The following is a 26,827-nucleotide window of genomic DNA, read 5'->3' as shown; positions in this document are numbered from 1 at the left end:
TTAAGTACAACCAATACTGTCAATGTTTATGTCAAAAGATATGTGAAAGGAGAAGTTATAACGGCACATCCCTGACTGTAAATATACCATCAGGTTTCTTCTCCATTTGAAAACACAGCACAAAGGGTTGTGCATTGTTCTTCATAAGAGCACAACATACACTACATAACCAAATGTATGTGGACACTTGCTTGTCATTCCAAAATCATGGGCAATAATATGGAGTTGGTCCCCCTTTGCTACTTTAACAACCTGTACTCTCCTGGGAAGGCTTTCCACTAGATGTTCAAATATCGCTGCGGAGACTTGGTTTCATTCAGTCACAAGATCATTAGTGAGGTCGGACACTGATGTTGGGCGATTAGCCCTGGTTAGCAGTCAGCTTTCCAATTCCTCCCAAAGCTGTTCTGTAGGGACCTCGCTTTGCGCACGGGGGAATTGTCATGCTGAAACAGGAAAGGACCTTCCCCAAACTGTTGCCACCAAGTTGGAAGCACAGAATCGTCTAGAATGTCATTGTATTCTGTAGCTTTAAGATTTTCCTTTACTGGAACTAAGGGTCCTAGCCCGAACCATGAAAAACAGCTCCAGACCATTATTCCTTCTCCACCAAACTTTACAGTAGGCACTATGCATTCAGGCAAGTAGCACTCTCCTGGCATCTGCCAAACCCAGATTTGTCCGTCGGACTGCCAGATGGTGAAGTATGATTCATCACTCCAGAGAACGCGTTTCCACTGCTCCAGAGTCCAATGGTGGCTGGCTTTACACCACTCAAGCCGACACTTGGCATTGCGCATGGTGATCTCAGGCTTGTGTGCGGCCGCTCGGCCATGGAAACTAATTTAATGAAGCTCCTGACGAATAGTTATTGTGATGACGTTGAATCCAGAGACAGTTTCCAGAGTGTTGCAACCGAGAAGAGACACACTTGTGGTCCTGTTCTGTGAGGTTGTTTGGCCTACCACTTTGCATCTGAGCCGTTCTTGCTCCTAGACATTTCCACTTCACAATAACAGCACTTACAGTTGACCGGGGCAGTTCTAGCAGGGCAGAAATTTGGCAAACTGACTTGTTAGAAAGGTGGCATCCTATTACATTGAAAGTCACTGAGATCTTCAGTAAGACCATTCTATTGCCAATGTTTCTCTATGGAGATTGCATGGCTGTGTGATCAATTATATACATCTGTCAACAGAAAATGGTGGCTGAAATAGCCAAATCCACAAATTTGAAGGGGTGTCCACATATTTTTGTATATATTATGAACGAGTTAATGACACACAAACATCCTTCCATAAAGTGTATTATATTTTATTTAGAAAATAGACAATGATCAAATTACTGAATGTCAAATTAGATTCACAAACAGCCTAACACATTTCACGGGGAATATACATACATACTCACTGTACTGCAAACTGTAGTTAGAGTAGTATCTCATAGTAGTATGATACAGGTTATTCATGAAAGCCAGTCTTAGGGTACATACAGCATTTCTGTGCAGCAAGAAGGCAAAAATACACTCCATAAATATACAGGTTTCTGTAAAGCCAAACAAACAAACAAATAGTGCTCTCTGCATGTTGCTTCAAAGAAGGCGTTATGGAGAGAGTAATCTTCCCATAAGTTTCAGTGTCAAAACTAGAAGAGGGCTTTTTTATACAGAATCCATATTAAGGACATTCCTCCTCCTCAGACCTCACCCCTCATATGGATTTCATAATGGTGCAGTTCCATTTCCCCTCTCCCTTCCCTCAGTCGCTCAGCAGTCCTAGCTTCTTCAAGGCCTCTCGTCGGTCTTCTCCACTCTTGCTGTTGGGGCAGATCAGCACACTGATACCATGGGAGCGGGGCAGCTTGTTCTGAGTCTCCCCATGACCTGGTTGGGGGTGGCAGGCCTCACCCTGAACATTCATGAAGTCTTTCCCAGTTCCTAGGGAGGCCGGGCGGGGTCTAGAGTTACGCTGGTCTCTGGGGGACAAAGGGACACTGGGAGCCTGGTTTGCCCTGAGGGAGGCATTGCTGGCCATGTAGCTTCTCTGGCCCATGCTGGAGCGCTCCAGAGTGGCTGATTTGACCCTTACGGGAGGGGGAATATGCTTGGGTGGTGAAGGAGGGGTTGTAAGGGGCAAGAGCAGAGCTTTGGCATTGTCACTAAATTGGATTGGGGCTGGAAGTGGAGCAAGGGTAGTGCCTCGGGCTGGTACTGTGGTAGCTGGGACAGCAACTGCAGCAGGCACTGGGATTGGGGTATGGATAGTGGCTGGGACTTGGCCAGGGGTAGTGGCTGGGGAAGTAGTAGGGATTTGGGCTGGGGCTTGGGTCTGGGTGGCATCTGGGCTGCGTGGAGAGGGAGTGGGTGCCCATGACTTCCGGGATTTGGGTGAAACTACAGGGCCTGAGTCTCCATCCGCACCCTTCAGGAGCCCGAGCTTCCGTAGAGCCTCCAAACGCACCTTCTGGGGGTCAATGATCGACCTGTCAATGGGCAAGGAGAGAGGGGGGCCTGGGTGACTATCTGACTTGTGGGACTTCTGGATGATGTTGGATGGAAGCCTCTTGGGCTTAGGGGCCACGGCAGGTGGGTTCTTTGTTTCCAGGGTCTCAGGAATGGGGATGGTTAGGGCCTCAGAGTGGAAGGGTGGTGAGTTGGTACTAACAGGTACAGGCAGATCAACAGGAGGTTTAGAAGGTGGTGTCTGTTGGGCTCCAGGCGAGGCTGGTGGAGCTCTCCTGCGTAGTTGCTCCAGCTCACTGTAGGTTAGTGGAACTCTGAGTACTGCAGGCACTGGAAGTTCACCCTCCTCCTCTGGCTCATCATCCCTAAAGTCTGAGGGAGGGGGAATCAGCTTCAGATCCAGCTCAGAGTGAACCTTAGATTGCCGTTTTACAGACTTGCTGTCTACAGAGACTCCTTTAGGCATGTTGTCCACAGAATTATCTGAGGTGGCTGAGGATGGGGTCGTGTCCGAGGCAGAAGCTTTTGGGTCTGCAGCTAACTCTGGAGTTTTAGACTCAGTGGACAACACCGGAACTTTTGAAATAGTGTCCAACCCAGGAGATTTGATGTCAGTCATCAACTCTGGGGACTTCGGCACAGTTGCTATCTCTGGAGCTTTACGTTCTGTGACTACCTCTGAGAATGTGGGTTCAGTGACTATCCCTGGAGGTTTGAGATCAGTAAATGCCCCTGGGGTATTGAGCTGGGTTGCTACTACTGGGGCTGGGGCTCTAGGCTCAATTGCTGCAGCTGGAGCAGTGGGCTGGGTGGCAGAACCTGGGGCTTTGAGCTGGATACTGGCAAGGCTATTTGCCACTCTAAGTGGTGTAGGCACTATGCAGTTCAGAAAGGACTTCTGATCCCTTCCTGAGTCAGAATGCTGGAGTTCTGATACTTCTAGAAGGCAAGCAGAAACAGCAATTATTTTTACTGTCAAATTCCCACAAGTTCCTAAGCTTGGCTCGCACAATCATGACCCAAAACCTGGAAACATTTGTTAGTCTACTGCATGATAAATTCCTGATAAAACAACAACATAGATATGAACAAAATATTTTTGGTGATACTCACCCTCCAATCTGGCCTGTCCCATAGAGAGGTGGCCAGGTTTGGCTGCCAGGCTGCTGGGGTCTGGCTCATCATTTGACAGGCCACTGTCCTCCTCCATCTCCAGGGACTCAATGGTGGACTCCAGAAACATGAGGCATGCCCGCTCCTCAGCAGAGAGGTGCACCAGACTGTCATCACTCTGCACCACACACACACACACACACACACACATACACACACACACACACACATACACACATACACACATACACACGTAATTAACACAAAGAAGAAACACGGAAACGTAGACAAACTGCAAATGTAGAGAACAAACAGATTCAGAATAAAGATACCATTGCAATCAAGATTACATAGCTATGTGGAGATGTATGCCAGGAATGTCTGTGTACACTATATCCTTGTATAATGTTAGGTGAGGCCCAATTTTGCCTTGATTTTCAGTTGTTAATAGTCAGTGTTTATTCAGTCTCTCTGTTGCTTTCAGCTAGGCTGAACATTACATTGAGGCCCAGTGAGACTGGAGACACAGAGATGATCAAAATGACATTTACCTTTCAATCAACACCGATGGAAAGACAATGTACCACAGCACTGCTCCTGGCTAGCTTGTATCCTATACTGCATTGCCAGAGGAATGTATTGCAGTGGATTTCAGTGAGTGGCCTCTGAACAGCTCTGAACTAAACAGACTAGGTTCTGATCATCCTCAAAGCAGTCTCTCTCTCTCTCTCTCTCTCTCTTATTTCTCTCTCTCTGAACAAACATCTGAATCTCTCACCCCCAACATGAAACAAGCCCAGCAGCTCACTGACTCTTACAATCTCTCACCCACAACATGAAACAAGCCCAGCAGCTCACTGACTCTTACAATCTCTCACCCACAACATGAAACAAACCCAGCAGCTCCTGACTCTTACAATCTCTCACCCCCCAACATGAAACAAGCCCAGCAGCTCACTGACTCTTATAATTGGGAGACAGTGGCTCTGAACCCTATCTACTGTACACTGCATTGTAGGGAGTTCTTCCTAGCCACTGTGCCTATCCATCTGCACTGCTTGCTCTATGGGGTTTTAGGCTGGGTATCTGTAAAGGGCTTTATAAAATATATTGATTGATTGAACATGCCGATTTATAATAGTCAATATTAAATCTAAGATGGGAGTGAGAAAGGCCTTTCAATTTGACCTTTTGTCATTTAAATCCTTTCTAAAGTACCCCTAAGTGTTTAGCACAAAGGCAGCAGGGCAGCACATCAACTAAATAAACTAGAAACTGGTAAAACCAGGGTCTCAAACATTTTCCTGGTCAGCGAGTGCTAATAACAGTTGAAGTGAAAAGGGGCAAGGCTAGGGTTATGGCAGCACTCACAAAGCCAGAGTTCATGCTAACCACACTGTCACAGCTCCCAGTGCTGTCCATACTGATCAAGGATTCCATGGCAACGCTGCCCGGCCACGTGTCACTCTTCGGCATGGCACAGGGACAGGTGCCAGGGGTTCAGGGGGCCTCTGCTAATTGGCTGAAAGTCACAGATGGTTCCAGATGGGGAAGTAACTGAAAAAAAGAAGGAAGGAGAGAAGAAGTTTTAACGCTCGAGGCAAAAATCATTACATCATCATGATGCTCCATTTAGCAGAGCTTCCCGAGCGGAAATGGTGGTATTTCTCTATTACAGCCCATGGTAAAGACTAGGACACGTATGTTACATACTCTTATTCATGTTTTTAAACCATGTCTTTTCTTAGCACTGATATTTAATCAGTGATATCATGGTAGAGTTTTACAACAAACAGGAATTCTGTTACACGTCTCTAATACAGTACAGTATATCAGTGTACAGGAGGGACAATAGTACGCCAGCCAGCAGCTTACAGGCAGGATTATTACATCACCAATACTGTCTCCCTATTTAGCCTCTATGTGCCCTTATCCAATAGAGGGATACACTGACAAAGCTGTGGACAAAGCTCAAGCAGTGAGTAAAGGACAGCTGATTATTAGCCTTTGATTCATGCTATATCTTTAAACTGCAAAGGAGCATCCGGCATATGGCGGGGTCTTGTTGTGGCCTTATGCTCCACAGGGATCGAAGAGGATAAAGATCTGTAACCCGGCCACTTACTCACTAAAGCTACTAAACCGTACCAAGTGGCACTGTGTGAACCTAATCACCAACATGCCACACCATGTCATGCCACCAACAACCTGTTGACATCTAGGCTTACACTGTAGTTAAAATACTGTAGATGTACTAGTGGTGATAAATATGCATAGCAGGTATTTTTGGGCAGTTTTACTAGAACAAAACATATCAAATTACATTTACCATCAGTTACTATTCAGTTTTATCCAGACATAGGCCTATACAGTAGTTCAACACATTCAGATGGTTCAGTGCCAGTGTCAATGGCAACTGTTTTATTACCCTCTATCATTTGATTACTCATACAGAAGCAGAGAGGAACAGTAATGATAGTGAATTTCCATTTAAGTCATTGTAAAATGAGTCATCGGTACATCATTAACTCGATTTCCACTGAAACACCCAGACTATTGCTGATCCATCAAAAAGGAACTCAACGCTGCCGATTTGCATGGGGTAAGGGTTGGGACAATTGAGCCCATGTCATTTTGATTACACAAATATAAGCAATTGCCAAATATCGCCCCACTCAACAATGTCACATTTAGACGTCATAAGGTCCAACTGAATGCAAAATGCTCTGTTCTGTAGCTGTGAAGTTATTTAACAAGGGAGTTGCAAGTGAAATGTCCATTTCTTTAAGGAGTTTTCCTTTCAGCCCCTCACCTGGATGGTTCCAATAAACAGAATTTTCCTTTGCTTTTCAGAATGACATGTATCTGAGTCTACCTGCACCTTTAGCAAGTCAATAACAATGGAAATATGGGCATGTTGACAGTAGCAAAACATGTGGGTCAATATAGGCCACACAGTACGGTGTTGGCAACAACAAATAGTGGGCTTTCTAGTTCACACAGTATCCCAGGGCTCCCTCCTTCCCATTTAGTCTAGTGCTCATATTTAGACCTACTTCCTGCCCCACCCAAACGAGACATAATAATACTATGAGCAAAAGACAGAGAGAAAATGTCCCAGACCTGCCCCTCCCTAGTCTGGATACCAGTCGTTTTAGCCAACATTCCACTCCTGTCAAGGACACGGAGTACAAAATAGCTAAACAGAGACGGCAACCAGGCTTGTAGTGGGAGAGACAACCTCACTGCACCAACCTCAAAGCTTTAATACACCTAGGAATGTGACTTTACCTGCTTCCTAGAAAACATGTTTTGTCATTTAACTAACCGCCCTGGCTGGTGCCCTATGCTCTGACGTACACTCTTACAAAAAGGGTTCCAAAAGGGTTCTTCGGCAGTCCCATAGGGGGACCCATATTGGTTTGATTATATGTGCTGTAGCCTACCATTGCAAAGACACTATAGATTTATTTCCCCTGGTTGACACAGAAATACTCAGGAAAGTGATATCAAGTTAAGCCTTGTACCTGCCTTCTCCATCTTATCCAACCACCTTCTTCAAAGCAGTTTTTAATTGCAAATCTGAAGAAGTGCAAACTATTGTTAATGACTCCCTAGATTCTTCAGCTCTTAGCAAATGTTGGCCAATCTCCAACCTTCCATTCAAGAAATTACATTTACATTTAAGTCATTTGGCAGACGCTCTTATCCAGAGCGACTTACAAATTGGTGAATTCACCTTATGACATCCAGTGGAACAGCCACTTTACAATAGTGCATCTAAATCATTTAAGGGGGGGGGGTGAGAGGGATTACTTTATCCTATCCTAGGTATTCCTTGGATAGGTTTTCAAACAGCTAAAAACAGTGCCAACTGTATTTTTGAAAAATTCCAATCTGTTTTTCAGGCCACCACAATAGAAACAGCCTAAGTTCAAGTGGTAAATGATCTTAGAGCCAACACCAATGCCAAACAGCTCTGTCTCTGTACTCTTGGATTTAAGTGCTGCATTCGACACTGTTGACCATGATGTGCTTCTGGACAGACTGGAGAGGTGGGTTGGCCTCTCCGGTCCAGTTCTAAATTGGTTTAGGACCTATTTAACTGGTCAAGAGTTTTTTTTGTCACCCTTGGTGAACATAGCTCAAAGGAAATTCATATCACATGTGGCATTCCACAAGGTTCGATTTTGGGTCCGGTACTGTTAAGTTGGTATATGTTACCCCTTGGCAGCTTTATCAGTAAGTACAACATTGATTTTCGCTGCTATGCAGACGATACACAGCTTTACATTTCTGTGTCACCAGAGGATTTTAGCTCCACAGATAAATGATTAGACTGTATTAGTGATTTAAATTAGGGATGCACAGATATGACATTTTTGGCCGATACACAATATTTTCCTTGCCAAAAAAAATACTGAAACCCGATATTTAACATATGAGCAGCTTTTTAAGCATTCTAGTACAGTTAAATAGTTGAAACACACACACACCAAAAAGTTATTTTGTTGGCATTTATGTCCCCATTACCAGTAAAACATATTCAAAACCTATTTCTTTCACTTACTTGCTGCGTTGTTTCGTTGTTCATTTGTTCAGTCTCAACCAGGATTTCATCATTCATGTATAGCAGTGAAGTTTCAGCTCTGTCTGTCCGTGGCCTCTCTACCTCGGGGGACACTGTCACTGTGTCCATTTCCAGCTTGTCCAGCTGTGTCTAACATTTCATGTAAACCCTGTTTCTTGTCTGTATCGAAGTAGCGGTCCTTGTACATAGCATCAAGCATGGTGGCGACACAGTAAAGGGGCTCAGAGAGAATGCCACCGGATCGCTTGTTCACAGCCTCTTGTAAAGGACTTTTACAAGTTTTAACCCCACGGTCTGTCTGCAGTTTTGAGCAGGCGTTTCAATGCCATGACAGAGGGTATCACGTCTGTTGCAGATGCAGTTGAAGAGATTATTTCTCGAGTCAGTTGTTCGAATGGAGCTAGCTAGTGCGTTCATGTTTCAAAGTCTCAAATGCCATTGAAATGGCAGCAGCGGTATGAGAACCATCACATTCTTGATCAATACGGCTTTCCTTAGTATGAAATCCCACATGCTCATGGGGCTGACATCGCTGGTCCAAGTATCATTCGTGAAGCTAATAGCAGTGACGCACATAGCAAGTAGCTCAAGGATGTGCGTTTCAACAATATTGTGTAACTCCGGTAGGGCAACATCTGAAAAATAGCACCTACTTGGTAGTGTGTACCAGGGCTCAAGGTGCTCGACCAGTCGGTGAAAGCCAACATCATCCATGACAGAGAGCGGTTGATTGTCAAGGGCAATAAACACAACATGCAATCATTTCAAAGCTTTTACTGAGTTACAGTTCATATAATGAAATCAGTCAATTGAAATAAATTAATTTGGCCCTAATCTATGGATTTAACATGACTGGGAATATAGTGATGCATCTGTTGGTCACAGATACCTTAAAGAAAAGGTAGGGGTGTGGATCAGAAAACCAGTCAGTATCTGGTGTGACCACCATTTTCCTCATGCAGCAAGACACATCTCCTTCACATAGAGTTGATCAGGCTGTTGATTGTGGCCTATGGAAAGTTGTCCCACTCCTCTTCAATGGCTGTGCAAAGTTGCTGGATATTGGCGGGAACTCGAACACGCGGTTGTACACATAGATCCAGAACATCCCAAACATGCTCAATTGGTGACATGTCTGGTGAGTATAAAGGCCATAGAAGAACTGGGACATTTTCAGCTTACAGGAATGGTGTACAGATCCTTGCGACATGGGGCCGTGCATTATCATGCTGAAACATGAGGTGATGGCGGCAGATGAATGGCACGACAATGGGCCTCGGGATCTCGTCACGGTATCTCTGTGCATTCAAATTGCCATAGATTAAAATACAATTGTGTTCATTGTCCATGGCTCATGCCTGCCCATACCACAGTGCCACCATGTGCCACTCTGTTCACAATGTTGACATCAGCAAACCACTCGCCCACACAATGCCATAAACGTGGTTTGCGGTCGTGAGGCCGGTTGGACGCACTGCCAAATTCTCTAAAATGTTGGAGGCGGCTTATAAGAGCAATTAACATTCATTTATCCGGCAACAGCTCTGGTGCACATTCCTGCATCAGTATGCCAATTGCATGCTTCCTCAAAACTTGAGACATCTTTGGCATTGTGTTGTGTGATAAAACTGCATATTTTAGAGTGGACTTTTATTGTCCCCAGCACAAGGTGCACTTGAGTAATGGTCACGCTGTTTAAAAAGCTTGTTGATAAGCCACACCTGTCAGATGGATGGATTAGCTTGGCAAAGGAGAAATCCTCACGAACAGGGATGTAACAAATTTGTGCACAACATTTGAGAGAAATAAGCTTTTTGTGCATATGGAGCATTTCTGGGATCTTTTATTTCAGCTCATGAAACCAACACTTTACATGTTTTGTTTATATTTTTGTTCAGTATAGAATCCTCTGGGGAAAAGGGTTGTCCATCGACCCAAAAAGGGTCCTTCAAAGGGTTCACTAGATAGCAACTTTTTCTAAGACTGTACCTCTGTGTATTTCAAGTAAATTACAAAGCAGACGGGGAAATAGAGAGAGCTGATTAGGTGCACTGTAAATGAAAGGGGTAGCACGGTAGCACGGTACCCACTGTATGGCCTGATCTTCAGTGCACTTTGAACCGCTGGAAAGCCCTGGGATTCAGGAAGGGGATTGCCTTAGGTTCCATTTCAATGAGTGACAGTGATCTTATTGTGGCGATAAAAGAGGCCAGAGAGAGAAATGTGAAGTATGTCCTGTGACATGAAGGACAGGCTGAGCAAAAGCATTGCTGCTGTCTTGGTTGGACCAGGTATCGCTTCAAAAATATATTTGATCTCAAAAAGACTAACCTGGGCATGTAATGGTTAAGTAAAGAACTAGTTAATCATTTACAGTAAATAAAGGTTCATAACAGACATCCACACCATGTTGTGCAACTCCCAACCTGCACAGAGTACATGCATGAAGAAATATTCCATTAATGTTTAGCTTGGCAGTTGGCACTCAGTCTGCACCATTAAAATGTCAATGTCCAGGCTTTGGGAATAGTTTTATTGATTGGCAAACATTGAAATCTCAAGTACGCATTGGCACATATCACTAATCTATAGTCCACATTAGAGCTTGCCTTTTGGTCTGGTCCCCATATGACAGTGACTATGATGTTGAATTGTGTCAATCATCTTTCTTGTGGAAAACTTTCCCACCTGTCTGAATCTCTCTCTCCCATAATTGACCAACTGAATGGCAACTCAGTGCTTTTCTGTTGTCTTCCAGGGTGGTGTCTCAACCATAGCAGTGAACCATAAGATAACATGACCACAGCAGTGTGAACGAACATCTGTGTCTGTCATGAGAGATGAGAGAGATATATCCCATGGCAGGCACCTGATATCATCACAGCCGTGCAAAACATATTAGATATAGTAGCCTAGGCTCTTTTATGCCTCTGTATAGATAGGCACATTCACAACGGGGCCAATAGTCAAACTTTGGACGTAATAATATAAAAACAACTGTACAGTAAAGTTTCCTGTTCCATTACCAATACCAGTGTATCCTCAGACTGTGTATAATCTACACATCGCATAGAATTCTAACGAAACATACCCTGTTGTTTACAAAGCATGTGACAAATACAATTTGATTTGATGTGTCAAATCATGCTTGAAAGCATAAAAACAGTTTCTCAGAGGAAAAATACTTCGAAAGAGAATAAAAGTATAAAAAGTTCAACGTACCTGAGAGCAGTAGAATAATACTATTCACTGTCCACAAAGTGCATTTGCACTCAAAGAAACGCGCTATCGTCACAATTATCCAAACCTATTGAAATACAATGCCGTTTTTCTGTGAAACTATGCAATAAGCCTTTACTAAAGCAGTGCGGAAGACTGGCAGTCGTTGTTGAATTCCAGGTGAGCGCGCGAGGCTCACTTTGTCCCTCCCCATAATATCTTTGTGGCCAATCAGCACATGTTTGATCGACCGTGTTTCTGGAAGAACCAATGGGGTAACAGAGGAACACCCCCACATTTCAAATCGAATGATTCTGTATTACAGGGTTAATGAACCAAAACTATAATACAATTTTAAATTCGGAACCTGGATTCATAATTGTAATTTTCTTATATCTTGTTCAAATCGTTGTTGAAATTGTTTTATGAATGATATAGATTTTTATTGCACGCACATGAACTGAACTGCACTCACATTGCTGTCATTCCAAAAATAGCATGTCGATTTGATCAATTCTTGTGATGACAAGTCTTTTCTGACACTGAAAGCAGGTTGACGTCTTTAGCATATATATGAAAATCCTAGAATTTGCATACTATTTCCATTGGAACAAAAAGTGATGCCATCTCATATTTGCATGATGATGATGACAGTTGTCCCGGCTCTACCCTGAAATAGACACTGATAGTTAAGGTGCTGTTCCGGCCATGAATAGAGGTGCCTGCTAATGAGTCTGGTATGAGGAGTGAGGTATATGTTATGTGTTTGCAATCCCGTTCCTCAAATATTGAAAATCAATGTTTGTCTTGGCATTGTGCAACCTGAATTTCCACTTATTATTAAGTATCAACAAACACATATCAAGCATTTTGCAAGAGTGCTTTAATAAAGCCATGGTAAACAGAGAGATCTCTTTGGGGAAATAGTGGTATGGCATTGTTAGCCATGTTGACACGAGGCCCAGCCAGCCAGTCACTAATTAACTAGAGTGAAGTCTTGTGCTTCTATATGTGGTTCAGTTTTAGAGCTATGAATCCCTAGTTCTGAAAGCACTTGACCTGACAAGCAGCCACACTCATGTTTGATACAAGGTTATGGAGCGTACTACTACACACTACAGGGCTGATCATTTTGCCCATTGTTTAACATAAATAATGTCAAACAGATTACTAGCAAATAGGCTCATAGAAACAAAAACATGTACTATACATGTCATTTTTTGTTGTTGTATTTTGTGTATCAAATAATGAATAACACATTTGAGCTGTTTTATTGACATGTCTCATGGTGCACCCTGCTGTTCCATAATAGCACGTATTTCCACACACTATTTACCAATCATTTTTATTGGGCACAGCATAATCTGAAACACAACCAAAACACACTGCAAATGCACCTAACAAGTTTGTAGAGTCACAAGCTTAATGTAGTCACTGCGTACTACTATGGGAATATGGGATCAAATACTACAATTTTGGCTACTTTAATACACATAGGTAAAGTTGCCCAAACACTTATGACAACTTCAAAAAGGAGGACTAGATACATAAAGTGCTTTCATTTCTAAACGGTAGAACATATGTTTGAAAATACCCTCAAATAAAAGGTATTGTATTGTTGCCTCGTGAAACATTTGATCTCAAATTCAAAATGCTGGAGTGTAGAGCCAAATTAAAAGTTTCAGCTTCACTGTCCAAATAAATACGTAGAGGAGTGTATACACAATTCACTTACAAAGTTTAGGCAATTATTACTGGCCATATAACAAGTCTCATTAAATAACAACAGAGAAGTGCAAAGCTTGCTTGTTCAATTAAATCAAATCAAATCAAATGTATTTATATAGCCCTTCGTACATCAGCTGATATCTCAAAGTGCTGTACAGAAACCCAGCCAAAAACCCCAAACAGCAAGCAATGCAGGTGTAGAAGCACGGTGGCTAGGAAAAACCCCCTAGAAAGGCCAAAACCTAGGAAGAAACCTAGAGAGGAACCAGGCTATGTGGTGTGGCCAGTCCTCTTCTGGCTGTGCCGGGTGGAGATTATAACAGAACATGGCCAAGATGTTCAAATGTTCATAAATGACCAGCATGGTCAAATAATAATAAGGCAGAACAGTTGAAACTGGAGCAGCAGCACGGTCAGGTGGACTGGGGATAGCAAGGAGTCATCATGTCATCAATTAGTTGTGGATTTCTTCATTTTCCTTATTGAAAAAAAGGGACCATCGTTCACTTCATTTCACCTCCATCAGAGATGGTATTACCATAATATGGTATGAGTACAGCTGTATCAAGACTGTTGATTCCATCTCTAAAGATGAGTTGCTCTGTTCTGTCTCTGGAAGAGAAATTAAAAAACATTGCATTCTTCTCCTTATGATATGAGTAGTAATGGACAGGAATGATTGAGTACACGCCACAATGATACAATAGGAACAAAGTAAACATACATTCTAACATACTTACCGGTAACCTTGGCAGCAGAGTAAGTAGGTCCATAAAATGGAGGAAAGAACAACACATTGACACAGGTAGGTCACCAATGGGACGTGTTCTATCGGCCACTAATTACATTGTTGATAAAGATGTTTAACATTAAAGATAGTCATCCTGTAAACGTGAAGATATGTCCATGTTAGGCCATTCGCCACCGGAAGAGTGCAGCCTTATTGCAGCAATCATTGTATTCGTTCAACTAATATACATCACTCCAAGTACAGAAATGAACACCACCCAAATACTTTGTCTGCATCTGTAACCACCATTCTCTACTTCTAACCCCATCACACCTGTGCGTTTCCACTTCCACATGCCAAAGACAATAAAGGATAGGATAATACCATTGCCACCACCGGGACGACTGCAAGGATGGAAACGCTATCTGGGCCTAGAATCAGGATGTGTCAATAAATACAAAGTATTATAATATATATATATAATACTTGTATTTATTATTGGAACAACTGTAATTTGTAACCTCTAGAAAAGACTAGATTAGACTAGTCTGGGTACCAGTCTTTTTAGCCAACACTCCACTTGCAACTCCTATCAAAGACTTTGGCAAATGACAGGAGAGGAATGTAAAAGCTGAACAGAGATGGCAACCAGGCAGTGGACTAGAGGTGGACTATAGTGGTTGCTAAATAGCACATAATCTGATGATATCTCAGGGCACCCCTTGGTTTTTCTTTTTACCCCAACTGACATCCAACTTGTTGTCCAGACAGATGAATGGCTGTACAGGTGAAATGATGTCTCTCTCTCTCAGCTCAGAAATGTGTATCAATGGATCCACTATAGATTTGCTCTTGTTGTATTCCTAATGGGTTTTTTTTACACATGGAATAACAGACAATGGTATGTCCACAAACTTCTTCTCATCACAAGCATCTCCCCTTTTTTCAGGTAGTATTTTAATGTTTTAATGCAAATGGAGAGTTGAAGCTTTTCCAGGGCCCATTTGAATGTACAATGTCCTATGTTGATTAAATGCAAGTTCGGGCCACTTAGGATGGTACTGCAGTTTGTTGAAGTTCAGAGCACCATCAAATCCATTGAAAGATTCCTTTATCATGATTTGGCCCTGCTTGTTGTTGTCCAACAATTCACAACCACAATGTCTCTGATTAACAAATTTTCCTGTAATAAATTAGGGAGTAAAAGTAAAGAACAAATATTTGAGGCAAAAGTTCTAGATTTCCAGCTAGTCGGAAACAGAGAAGAATCTGTTTATTACAGTTTGCTCACCTGATGTGTAGTTCCCCTCTACGGGATCAGTGTACCTAAACCGGGACGGTTGTTGCTAACGTGCGCTAATGTGACTAGAATGACATTGTAAGTAACAGCCAACTTTCCAGGACATAGACTTGTCTTTCGTGGGCAGAAAGCTTCAATTTGTGTTAATCTAACTGAAGTGTCCAATTTACAGTAGCTATTACAGTGAAAATACCATGCTATTTTTTGATGAGAGTGCACAACAACAATCAAGGCAACTGGTTTGATGCATTCACTCTGAAGGTAAATAATGTACTTGCAACTAACCTTGCTCTGATTTGTCATCCTGAGGGTCCCAGAGAGAAAACGTAGCATAGTTTTTGGTTGATAAAATCTATTTTCATATTCAAATGTAGGAACTAGGTTCTACAGTTTGAGCCCCTGCTGTGTCTCCTACATTAATTTCACTACAGGCAGTTAGATTTGGGTATGTCATTTTAGGCAACAACAAACAAAGGGTTATTAAAGTGGTGCAGTAAGAAAGACGCCTGCTTCCTCATGCTGAAGAACACGTCCCAAAACGTATTCTGAGCGACTCCTTCAAAGGCTTCATCTGAGATCCCATCGGTCTTAGGAGATACATATCCATGCATTGGAATCATAGTAGCCCATCTGAACATTATCTAGTATCGACATAACACAGAATTCAGGAAAGTACAGTTGAAGTCGGAAGTTTACGTACACCTTAACCAAATACATTTAAACTCAGTTTTTCACAATTCCTGACATGTAATCCTAGTACAAAGTCCCTGTCTTAGGTCAGTAAGGATCACCACTTTATTTTAAGAATGTGAAATGGCAGAATAATAGTAGAGGGAATTATTTATTTCAGCTTTTATTTCTTTCATCACATTCCCAGTGGGTCAGAAGTTTACATACACTCAATTAGTATTTGGTAGCATTGCCTTTAAATTGTTTAATTTGGGTCAAACGTTTTGGGTAACCTTCCACAAGCTTCCCACAATAAGTTGGGTGAATGTTGGCCCATTCCTCCTGACAGAGCTGGTGTAACTGAATTTGGTTTGTTGGCCTCCTTGCTCGCACACGCTTTTTCAGTTCGCCCACACATTATCTATAGGATTGAGGTAAGGGCTTTGTGATGGCCACTCCAATACCTTGATTTTGTTGTCCTTAAGCCATTTTGCCACCACTTTGGAAGTATGCTTGGTGTCATTGTCCATTTGGAAGACCCATTTGCGACCAAGCTTTAACTCTCCTGACTAATGTCTTGAGATGTTGCTTCCATATACCCACATCATTTTCCTACCTCATGATGCCATCTATTTTGTGAAGTGCAGCAGTCCCTCCTGCAGCAAAGCAGCCCAACAACATGATGCTGCTACCCCCTTGCTTCATGGTTGGGATGGTGTTTTTCAGCTTGCAAGCCTCACCCTTTTTCCTCCAAACATAACGATGGTCATTATGGCCAAACAGTTATATTTTTGTTTCATCAGATAAGAGAACATTTCTCCAAAAATAACAATCTTTGTTCCCATGTGCTGTTGTAAACCGTGGTCTGGCTTTTTTAAAGGCGGTTTTGGAGCAGTAGCTTCTTCCGTGCTGATTGGCCTTTCAGGTTATGTCGGTATAGAACTTGTTTTACTGTGGATATAGACACTTTTGCACCTATTTCCTCCAGTATCTTGGTCCTTGGTGTTTATACTTGCGTACTATTGTTTGTTCAGATGAACGTGGTACTTTCAGGCATTTGGAAATGACTCCCAAGGATGAATCAGACTTGTGGAGATCTACAATTTATTTTCTGAGGTCTTGGCTGATTTCTTTTGATTTTCCCATGATGTCAAGCAAAGAGGCACTGAGTTTGAAGGTAGGCCTTGAAATACATCCACAGGTGCACCTCCAATTGACTCAAATGATGTCAATTAACCAATCAGAAATTTCCAAGCTGTTTAAAGGCACAGTCAACTTAGTGCATGTAAACTTCTGACCCACTGGAATTGTGATAGTGAATTAGAATTGAAATAATCTGTCTGTAAACAATTGTCCGAAAAATTTATTGTATCATGCACAAAGTAGATGTTCTAACCGATTTGCCAAAACTATAGTTTGTTAAAAAGACATTTGTGGAATGGTTGAAAAACAAGTTTTAATGACTCCAACCTAAGTGTATGTAAACTGTATATCTTCAAGACTTCAACTGTATGTCTCTCCAAGTATGTGTGTTGCTAACACCAAAAGAGTGGGGACCTTTACCTGTGAGGTTAGAGAGCCATTAGTAACTATTAGCAGTGGACTCTAAATTGCAATAATATACTCAGTGGTGTAAAGTACTTAGTAAAAATACTTTATAGTACTACTTAAGTAGTTTTTTGGGGGTATCTGTACTATACTTAACTATTTATATTTGACTTCCTTCACTTTTACTTCACTACATTCCTAATGAAAATAATGTACTTTTTACACCATTTTCCATGACACCCAAAAGTACTCATTACAGTTTGAATGCTTAGCAGGACAGGAAAATGTTTCAATTCACACACTTATCAAGAGAACATCCCTGGCCTCTAATCTGGCGGATTCATTAAATTATGTTTTAGTGTTGGATTGTGCCCCTGGCTATCCGTAAATAAAAAAACAAGAAAATGGTGACATCTGTTTTGCTTAAGGAATTTAAAAGAATACTTTTTTACTTTTGATACCCAAGTATATTTTTGCAATTACATTTACCTTTGATAATTAACTATACTTAAAACTGGATACTTTTAAACTTACACTCAAGTAGTATTTTACTGGGTGACTCACTTTTATGTGTCATATTCTATTAAGGTATCTTTACTAAGTATGACAATTGTGTACTTTTCCCACCAGTGAATATACTTATGACAAATCAAAATACCTGACCTGCATTAACAGTTGAAAGAGGTGAGAAATAACATGCAGGTTTAATGCTTCATTTACAAATTCTCCAGCAGGTATAGAGGCCAGGGTTTCACAAACTCGATCCTAGGCCCCCCCCGGCCCTCAGTTAACACTACCAACTTAGTCCAATGAGGAATTCATTTTGGTGAATCAGCTGCTTCAAAAGATGCACCGTCAAGCCTGTCTGTTTTTCTTGCCCAGACTTGTTCATGTTGGCTTGTCATACTACAGTATCATCACCATTACCTTTTGCCTGTCTGGGACTATGCAAATGTAAAGGATAGTACTATGCAACTCTTCATGGCTGAATGATTGTCATGGAAAAAAATAAATCAGGAATCTGGTTCATCATCTCTTCATTTATTAGTTGTACAATTATGAAAAATAATAATCATAAAAAGACTGGAAGCCCAAGATTATTTACAATCTTTTTTTTTTGTTTCTTTAGTGCGGTCGCTCCAAGTTCTTTCTCTGTTTGTTTTCAATCGTTGGGTATCATGATATGTTGAACTTTATAAGACACAGTCCTTTTTCTCTTTACGACAAATGTGGAAAAAAAATTACATACATACATACACACATACATACACATATATATATCTATATATCTATATATATACACATATACATATATATATATATATAGATATATAGATATAGATACATATATAGATATCTATAAAAGCAAAATCATTCAAGTATCAAAATACAGACTGCTAGAGATTAATTTACAATCCAATATTGTTCTCATCATCAATATCATCAGAATAGTCACATTGTACTACCGATGATCCTTAGTAAATGTGCAAATGCGAAGATGGGACCAGGTTGATGGCTGCAGGTGCTATCAACCAGTTGAAGCCAGTGTACCATATTGAGTGTACCATAACTAGTCAACATACCAACAGAGGTTCATCACTAGCTGCCCACAGAGTACCAGGAGAGACAGCGTGTGGGGAGAAAATGCTTGTTACATTATTGTACCTAAAATCGTACATTACTGGTTTTGTGGTTTGACTAGTTCAAAATTAATTCAGAAATAAAGTGAGGGGGAATAAAATGCAATTAGTAGGACTACCTCCCAACACCAGCCTGGTCATATAGTATCCAGCATCAGGACAGTTAAAACATACAAAAAGACAATACATTATTATTATTTTTATCAAATAAAAGCCATTCACCCTGTTTAAATATGATCTCTAGTGTCAGTTTAACAGCAGTCCAAAATTCCTCCCGCACACTATTCCATTATTTATCACAGTTCTGTATGTTATGAATGAGGAAATGAAAATAAGGAAGAGATGCTTTGATGTCGCTGACCTGGTGCTTGGATGGATGGACAGGAGAGCCTTGTGAGTGTACTGCTGCATCTCACATGGTAATCATTTTACCCAATTCTTCCCAAATATGTCTCTCATTTCCCATAGGCATTGCATTGAGATAGTCAGGTAGGATCTCAATTTTCCCTGCTCAAAAATCTATAATTTATGTTGATTACTATCACTGTCAGAGTAAAGAGTAGGTTAGCGTAGTCCTCAGTGAAGACACATTTAAGTGTATGGGAAAGGCCTCTCTGAGGAGGAGTTGTTTGAGGCACCAATCTAGAGGAGGCAACCATCTTCACCTCTCATGGAATGGATAAACAAGTCACAAAATGTCTTGGAAAAAAACAACTGGGAACTTGTCACTCTCGCACCCATAAATAGAATACCCTGTCTGTCTGAACAGCATTCACAGGCCTGTAAAGGATAAACATGTTTCATTTGTACCAAAAACAGATGAGGGATGTTGAAGTTGAGTGCTTCACAATGAAAGAGGGACACGTACCAAACAAACACCCACCTTTGTGAGCTCTAGTTAACTGACCAGGTTTTGACATATTGAGTCCATTGTTCAGTATATGTAAGTGGACGCAGTGAGGGTGTTGGTTGATTCGGTTTACTACCTGGGGGCAGTCAGTCACAGTGGTCAAAGGACAGGACAGGGTGGAAGAAGCCAATAGCTGACTTCCTGTCTGTCTGCTACAGAGCTACAGCGCTGACCCCTGGAGCTGAAGAAGTGGAGGATGAGGAGAGGGCCGGGGGCGGCAGAGAGCAGGTAGGGCCTTCCTGGTGTATGCAAGCAAAACCCCCAGTGGGTGGAGGGGTGCATGGAAAGTGGGCTTGACCTTTCTCTTGGTTCCAAAAGGGCATCCTGCCCCACAACAAAATACCATTGGTCTGGGCACCCCTGACCTCTCACTCTGGCTGGGTGTCTGGTCATGGTAGTCAGCTACATGGAAGGGAGATACACACCAACACAGCACTGGGGTTAAAATAATGTAAAAACATGACGGAGCCAACTGAAAACTAAACGGAGGAGATATAAAAATTATGGATTTTTCTAGATAATGATCAACTGCCGCTTCAGTGTTAGCACTCTGAATATTGACTGAGGCAGGGTGGATTCTAAATCAAACAGACAGACATCCATTAATGACAACATGAACATCAAGACATGAGCTCTGAAAAGGAAAAGAAGGAAAGGGAAGTCCCCCATTCCGCTGGGTTTAAGTTTCAACAGTGGGTTGATTGGGTCTTAACACTATTTGGAATATGGCAATGAGTTTGAATTTTAGATGGATGTGAACAGTGATTTGAACACTTAATGAGCTGAACCTAGCACAGCAACAGTAAGTAATGTACTTGTATTATGTCTATATGTAGAATCAGTGCCTTGCCAACCTAATGCCTTCCTCTTTCAGTCCATTAAGACATGCTTGGATTGTGAACAATGGTATATATATATATATATTTATTTTTTTATGTATTTCATATAACCTCTCCTCTCCACAGAGATTTAATGAGCTCTCTTCCTCGTCATTAAGGTTACTGGCACTAATCAGCTGTATATTGACTGATGTACCAGCTAGGCTGAGTTATTACCCTAAGACCATCACCCAGGTCTATTACGGCTGGCTAGAGCAGAATTCACGCATTTCGGCATCTCTTTGGTTCTTACTCTATTAAATGAACAGTCAATTCAATTTCTCTTCATTTCATCTTGGATGCACACAATATTTTCCCAGCGTCCAAGCATTCACAAAAAGTGCTCATGACACTCCAAATTAGGATTGCACTAGATATTAAATCAAAGTCATCTCAGTCATAAACAGAGAAAGGCATGCTCAAATAGATGTCCCACTAGGCTGTCTGTCTATAACAGTGAGCTCCTCTACGTAAGACACTATATTCTGTGTGAGCCTCTGTGTCCTATCCTGCGCACCGTTGTTCCCTAACAAAAGGCCCTGTCAATGTTAACTCCATTAGTTCCCAATAGAGATCTCCTATCACAGTGCTGGGCTCCAGCCTCCTTTGGCAGCCTGACACAGAGGGACAGTTTTCCCAGACAGTTTCCGGTAAACCGACACAAAGAATGTAAATAAGTCTGACAGGATACGCATGTACGTGCCCTTCCCCCTGTTAACCCAAATGGACCAATCCCAGGGGGAATGAGTTTAGAGTTTAGTCCTGTGCAACAAGGTTGTCATCCATCCCCTTGCAGGGAAACAGGCAATGTTCCTACTAATGTGTGTAGAGTTAGAACAATGGAACAGCCGGTCTCTTACAGATTCTTCGAGAAAACAATGTTCATCCAGGTAGTTGATCCTCGGCTGTAGAGAATCATAGATTTTTTTCTGAACACTGGAGTCAGGAGATTATTGTTCAGAAAACAAGGAGGGAAAGTTCTTCAAGAGCATCTCACAGTGGCCGTCGCCTGGTAGAGCAGGAAAAGCACCCAGAGGAGAAAACAAGATTGATGAGTAAAAGGAATGAAAAAGAAAGGAGGGATATATAGAAGGAAAAATGAAGGATTGTTCTAAGAGAGTTTGGGGGATAGTAGTTTGTGAGTAAGAGGTAAATTAGAGTGGTGAGAAGGTACTGTAGGAAGAATGGAAGATCGCTACCACTTAACAAACTTAATCAGTGACTTGTGGATTACATTTGCTGTCTTACACACTTCACAGCTACTGTACTGGATCTGTCAGATAATGCCACTGAGCCTATTAGCATTGGTAAATGCTACAAATAACAGCACCATACATTACAAAATTGAAAGCAGGGCTAATGCAGTGCCAATGTGAATGTGAGGAAGCACAGTGTTCATGAGAAAAAGAAACAGAGGGAATGTTGTGGAAGGATAAGGTCTCATGCTTCTTGGTCATAAAGGCAAGAGGAACTACAGTAAATGCCTGGGGAACGGTTGATGATTGCTTCACAATCATAGAGAAGGTTGGAAGGATTCAGGGCCCAGTAGTTGGCAGGACTAATTCATTAGAGGGAAGACAGAGGTGAGTGTTCCAGTTAGGAGAGATTCCAGTAGCAGTTAGTCCCCACAGTCAGGGCTGTGGTTGTGGGAAGACAGCGCAGTGGCGAGGAGAGCAGAAGGAACATGTGGTAGACTAACTGGGGGGGGTTGAACCTCTCAGACAGCAGGGTCCAACATTGGCAGGGGAGAGGAAAGGAGGTGGAGGGAGACAGGAGAGCAGGGGTCAGGCCTGGAGTGGAGACAGGCAGCGTCACATTGAAAGGCACACAGAAGGAGAAGGAGAGGAGGAAAGGAACAGTAGATTAGGAGGTCAGATCCAAGGTAAAAGGTCAGGAGAGGAGAGGTGAGGAGGCAGGTCTACTCAGAATATGGTGGTCTCGTACTTAGTGCTGATGGTCCTCTTGGAGTCCTTGGGAACGGGGTCCACCAGCCATGTGGCACTGCCCTGGGACTGGGAGTCCCCCACCAGCTCCAACGGGTCCACCTGTAGGGGTAGGAGGGGGGGGTCAGACAGGATACAAGTCTTAGGGTGAGAGAGCCAACAAATGAAACATCGGTGTGCTGAGCTACGTTAGTCATTCTGAGATCATAATTTCCTTTCCCTGAAAGCGTTGTGAAATCAGAGAAATCATCAGAGGAAATTATGAATCATTGTACTAAGTAAGTGTGATTAAGAAAATATGAACAGCAGAACCACTGGGGGAAAAGCTATAGCACATCATCATCACCAGATCAAAAGTGTGATTACCAACCTGGAATGTTCATACCACTAGGGGGCGCCCAAGGGTCTTACAACTACCAAGGGGTCTAGTAAAGAACACAGCAATCAACAGAGTTGATGGTGTTTCAAAATGTAATCTTCTGAAAGAAATAATAATAATGTGATCCCAGGTTAGGAGCCCCGTTGAGACAAAAACATAGAGAATGAGGTGTGAAGAGGAGAGATAAATGAGTCATGTGGATGGATTGAAGGTGAGGAGAGAAAATGTGAGAATTGTAATGGGTGGGGGGGGTCAAAGTGGTAACATTATATAGAAAGGGTAGATGATAGAAGGATGCAGGGAGAGAAAGGATGAGGAGAGGGAGAAAGAGCAGCACCTGGGCGGCAGGGCTGGCAGAGTGGTGCAGCGGAAGAAAGGAGGGACGGTGGGTGGTGCAGGTGTGACAGTAACAGCAGGAGTGAGTGTCCAGCTGGGGAGGAGAGTCCTGGGTGAGACAGACAGGACAGCCAGGAAGTGAATGGACAACAAGAGAGGGAGAGAGAGAAAAGAGAGAGAGAGATACAGAGTGATACAGAGAGAGAGACAGAGAGAGACAGAGACACAGGGTAGGGACAGATTCTTACAAGACCCTGGTTAATGGGGGACACAAGAAGTTTGTGTGATTTGAGGTGTGTGTACCGATGAGAGGGATGGGAGTGATGTGCCCATGCTGTGGTGAATCAACCCCCCGCTCCCCTACAATAACATCAGTACATCACTGTTTTGTGTGGTTTTCATGCCAAGCAAAAATCACACCATTCCCATTAAAGGCAGGATGAGATTGTGTGTGAACACACATTCTGGTTGTTACATCTAATGAATGTTCCCAGCTGTGTGATTGTAACATTATCATTCAGTAGCAATCGATCGCTTAATGTTTTAATGCTAATGGGGTGTTGCTACTGGCAGATTTTCACAATGTATTCACAATGAGAGAATTGTGTGAGCGTGTGTCGGCAGGTAGCCAAGTGGTTTTAAGAGCGTGGGGCCAGTTACCGAAAGGTTGCTGGTTTGAATCCTGAGGCGTCGAGGTGAAAAATATGCCAATGTGCCCTTGAGCAAGGCACTTAAGCCTAATTGCTCCTGTAAGTTGCTCTGGATAAGAGCGCCTGCTAAATTAATAAAATGTAAATGTTTGCGTGTGACAAACTCACCCCTAATTTTCTTACGCTGCCCCGTGGTTTAGGAACGGGCCGGCTGGATTTGGTCTCGATGACCTCTGTCCCAGGTCCTGCTGGGATGACCTGGTGCTGTTTGGTCCTCTGGGCCTGGAGAGCCAGCTGATAGGCCACCTCAAAAGCTTGTCCCAGCGTCAGGATAATCTCATAGGTCAGGTTCTACCAGAGGGGGAGGAGAGAGAATCCTCCTCAGCATTCTATTCCCTCCTCCCGTCTCCCATATCAACCACCCTCAGTTGGGTTGGGGGAAACCAGAAACATCCGGTTCTCAGGGATACAGTATGTTCAACCGAGCTTCCTTTTCCCCTGAAAAATGGATGTGGGGATCCCCTCCGGGTGTTTCTTTTACGCCTGCTATGTTAAGTTATGTGTCAACAGACAGACAGACAAGCACTAGTGCACCTGAATATAATGTTACTGCATCACTCTACAGCAGACGGACTCTTAGTCATTATGAAAGTAAACACAGGCATATGGTGCATCTATAATTCCTAGGTAAGACAAGTCAGGGTTCTAAGTATGTACAGTATTTAAAAGCATACACATTGAGTGGATGAGACACAACAAGCCACAATCTCAGCTCAGTGGACAGTCTCCTCCAAAGACCCAGGAGAGATGCTCAGTCATACAATGGCATCGAATACTTTACTCTAAAGTGGATTTGCCTGTACAACATTGTAAACCGACTTAATTGAATGGCAGAGAAAGCAGTCAGGTAGAGAGGAAGTGTAGCGAGACAGCAAGCGGTTCTCGCTCTGTCGCCTGACTGCAAACACATGCTACTGCAACCCACTGAGGCTGGAGCTGCATCACATTAAAACACTCAGATTCTACATAGTTGAAAGGTGCAGCTGAAGGTGAACATGCACTCGGGACCAGAGACAAAAACACTGAGGGGGGTCCATGTGTGTATTTATTTGTACACCCAAAAATCCCTCCATTTGTTCTGAGAAAGATGGATTTTAATAGCTTCCTCTGATACTCTTTGTCCCTGACACATACAACACCATGGGAAGCTCAACCCAGTCCAGTGAGACACCACCTGATTGGCTCTGTTCAACATATTCTTGTAAAGTTAAGTAACAAAACAACTCCAGCTTGAGAAAAACAGAAGGCTGATTATTAGTCTGTCTCCGAGGAACTTTCTCTTTGTTTATTTCCTTTGATCTGATATCCGTCCCATTGTGTGGGCTGGTGAAAAATGAGCCTGTGGCATCCGATAGCAGCCTGGTCAATACTGTTTAAAAGCTCTGATCACATCTCCGGGCTATTACACTCCCCCACCTCACCTCATCTCAGATAGTCATCAGTCTACTGCATTACCCCTGAGGCCACTCAGTTCACAGCCCTATTGAGTACAACACAAGCCACAGGGCCAACAGCAGACCTCTCAGAAAAGTGGGACCTGCCATAGAAAAACAGCCATTGACTTTAATGGGTATGTTATTTCTATTGGACCAGCCACTGTAGTAGTTTGTCAGTGGCCTTAGATGACCCCTACAGTATTAAATGTGAAAAGCTTTAGAGTTACACACAGCCGTGGGTAGGGTTGTGGCGGTCATAACATTTTGTCAGCCAGTGAATGTCAAGAAAATAACTGCCGGTCTTACGGTAAATGACCGTTAAAAAACATAAACACATTTAGCATCTCCTTCCACACACAGCCTACAAGCCACTGATGCAGACCTTTGGAACATCTACATTTTAAAAAGTACAATACATCCATTTAATATAGCCTAAACCATCACAATACATCCATTTAATATAGCCTACACCATCACAATAAATCCATTTAATATAGCCTAAACCATCACAATAAATCCATTTAATATAGCCTACACCATCACAATAAATCCATTTAATATAGCCTAAACCATCACAATAAATCCATTTAATATAGCCTAAACCATCACAATAAATCCATTTAATATAGCCTACACCATCACAATAAATCCATTTAATATAGCCTACACCTTCACAATAAATCCATTTAATATAGCCTAAACCATCACAATAAATCCATTTAATATAGCCTAAACCATCACAATAAATCCATTTAATATAGCCTAAACCATCACAATAAATCCATTTAATATAGCCTAAACCATCACAATACATCCATTTAATATAGCCTGAACCATCACAATAAATCCATTTAATATAGCCTACACCATCACAATAAATCCATTTAATATAGCCTACACCTTCACAATAAATCCATTTAATATAGCCTACACCTTCACAATAAATCCATTATTTATTTTAGACCGGTCTAAAGAAACATGTTACGATGAAAATGTAGTCTATTTCAGAATAGCATACTCTGAGTTGTCCTTATCGCCATGAGCCTACAGGTTCCCAACTGGGAACTACACCCCCCCCCCCCCTCCACACATTAAGTTAGGTCCTGATCTGGCTGTGCCATATGGCTGTGGGCTACACTAGTTCATTTATCAGACAAGATTTGCTTAGAATTCCATGGCATTATTTTATAGCATGACAAATACAATTGCACATACTTGAATACAATAGAAAGGATA

The 26,827-nt window shown here is 42.2% G+C and overlaps 2 protein-coding genes and 1 pseudogene across 10 annotated transcripts in view; all 3 read right to left on the bottom strand.

Annotated features, from left to right (window-relative positions):
• Positions 1-1,298: 1,298 nt before the first annotated feature.
• LOC135504284 (specifically androgen-regulated gene protein-like) lies at positions 1,299-11,558 on the bottom strand. Of its 2 annotated transcripts, none has more exons than XM_064922691.1 (4): positions 11,388-11,558; positions 4,946-5,131; positions 3,575-3,752; positions 1,299-3,400 (listed from the first exon to the last, which is right to left on the bottom strand). In XM_064922691.1, the coding sequence occupies exons 2-4, from the start codon at positions 5,048-5,050 to the stop codon at positions 1,758-1,760; spliced, it is 1,926 nt and encodes a 641-aa protein (XP_064778763.1). In that variant the 5' UTR covers positions 5,051-5,131; positions 11,388-11,558; the 3' UTR covers positions 1,299-1,757. The 2 variants fall into 2 exon arrangements, with proteins under 2 accessions (XP_064778763.1, XP_064778765.1); XM_064922693.1 differs by having other exon boundaries at positions 1,299-3,397.
• Positions 11,559-13,620: 2,062 nt separating this feature from the next.
• Positions 13,621-17,936, bottom strand: LOC135559333 (uncharacterized; annotated as a pseudogene).
• Positions 17,937-18,379: 443 nt separating this feature from the next.
• LOC135504279 (ankyrin repeat and SAM domain-containing protein 1A-like) overlaps positions 18,380-26,827 on the bottom strand; it is a 115,246-nt gene continuing 106,798 nt past the window's right edge. For 6 of the 8 annotated variants that reach the window (XM_064922681.1, XM_064922682.1, XM_064922686.1 and 3 more), the window contains 2 exons: positions 24,264-24,446; positions 18,380-22,832 (listed from right to left, as the gene is read on the bottom strand). In XM_064922681.1, coding sequence (XP_064778753.1) covers positions 22,710-22,832; positions 24,264-24,446 — 306 coding nt within the window. In that variant the 3' untranslated portion in view covers positions 18,380-22,709. The remainder of the gene's footprint in view (positions 22,833-24,263; positions 24,447-26,827) is intronic. The other 2 variants (XM_064922684.1, XM_064922685.1) reach the window with 2 other exon arrangements.

The sequence above is a fragment of the Oncorhynchus masou genome, chromosome 18 (genome assembly GCF_036934945.1).
Source record: "Oncorhynchus masou masou isolate Uvic2021 chromosome 18, UVic_Omas_1.1, whole genome shotgun sequence".
Classification (NCBI taxonomy): Eukaryota; Metazoa; Chordata; class Actinopteri; order Salmoniformes; family Salmonidae; genus Oncorhynchus; species Oncorhynchus masou.
This window is presented reverse-complemented; position numbering and strand designations above follow the sequence as displayed.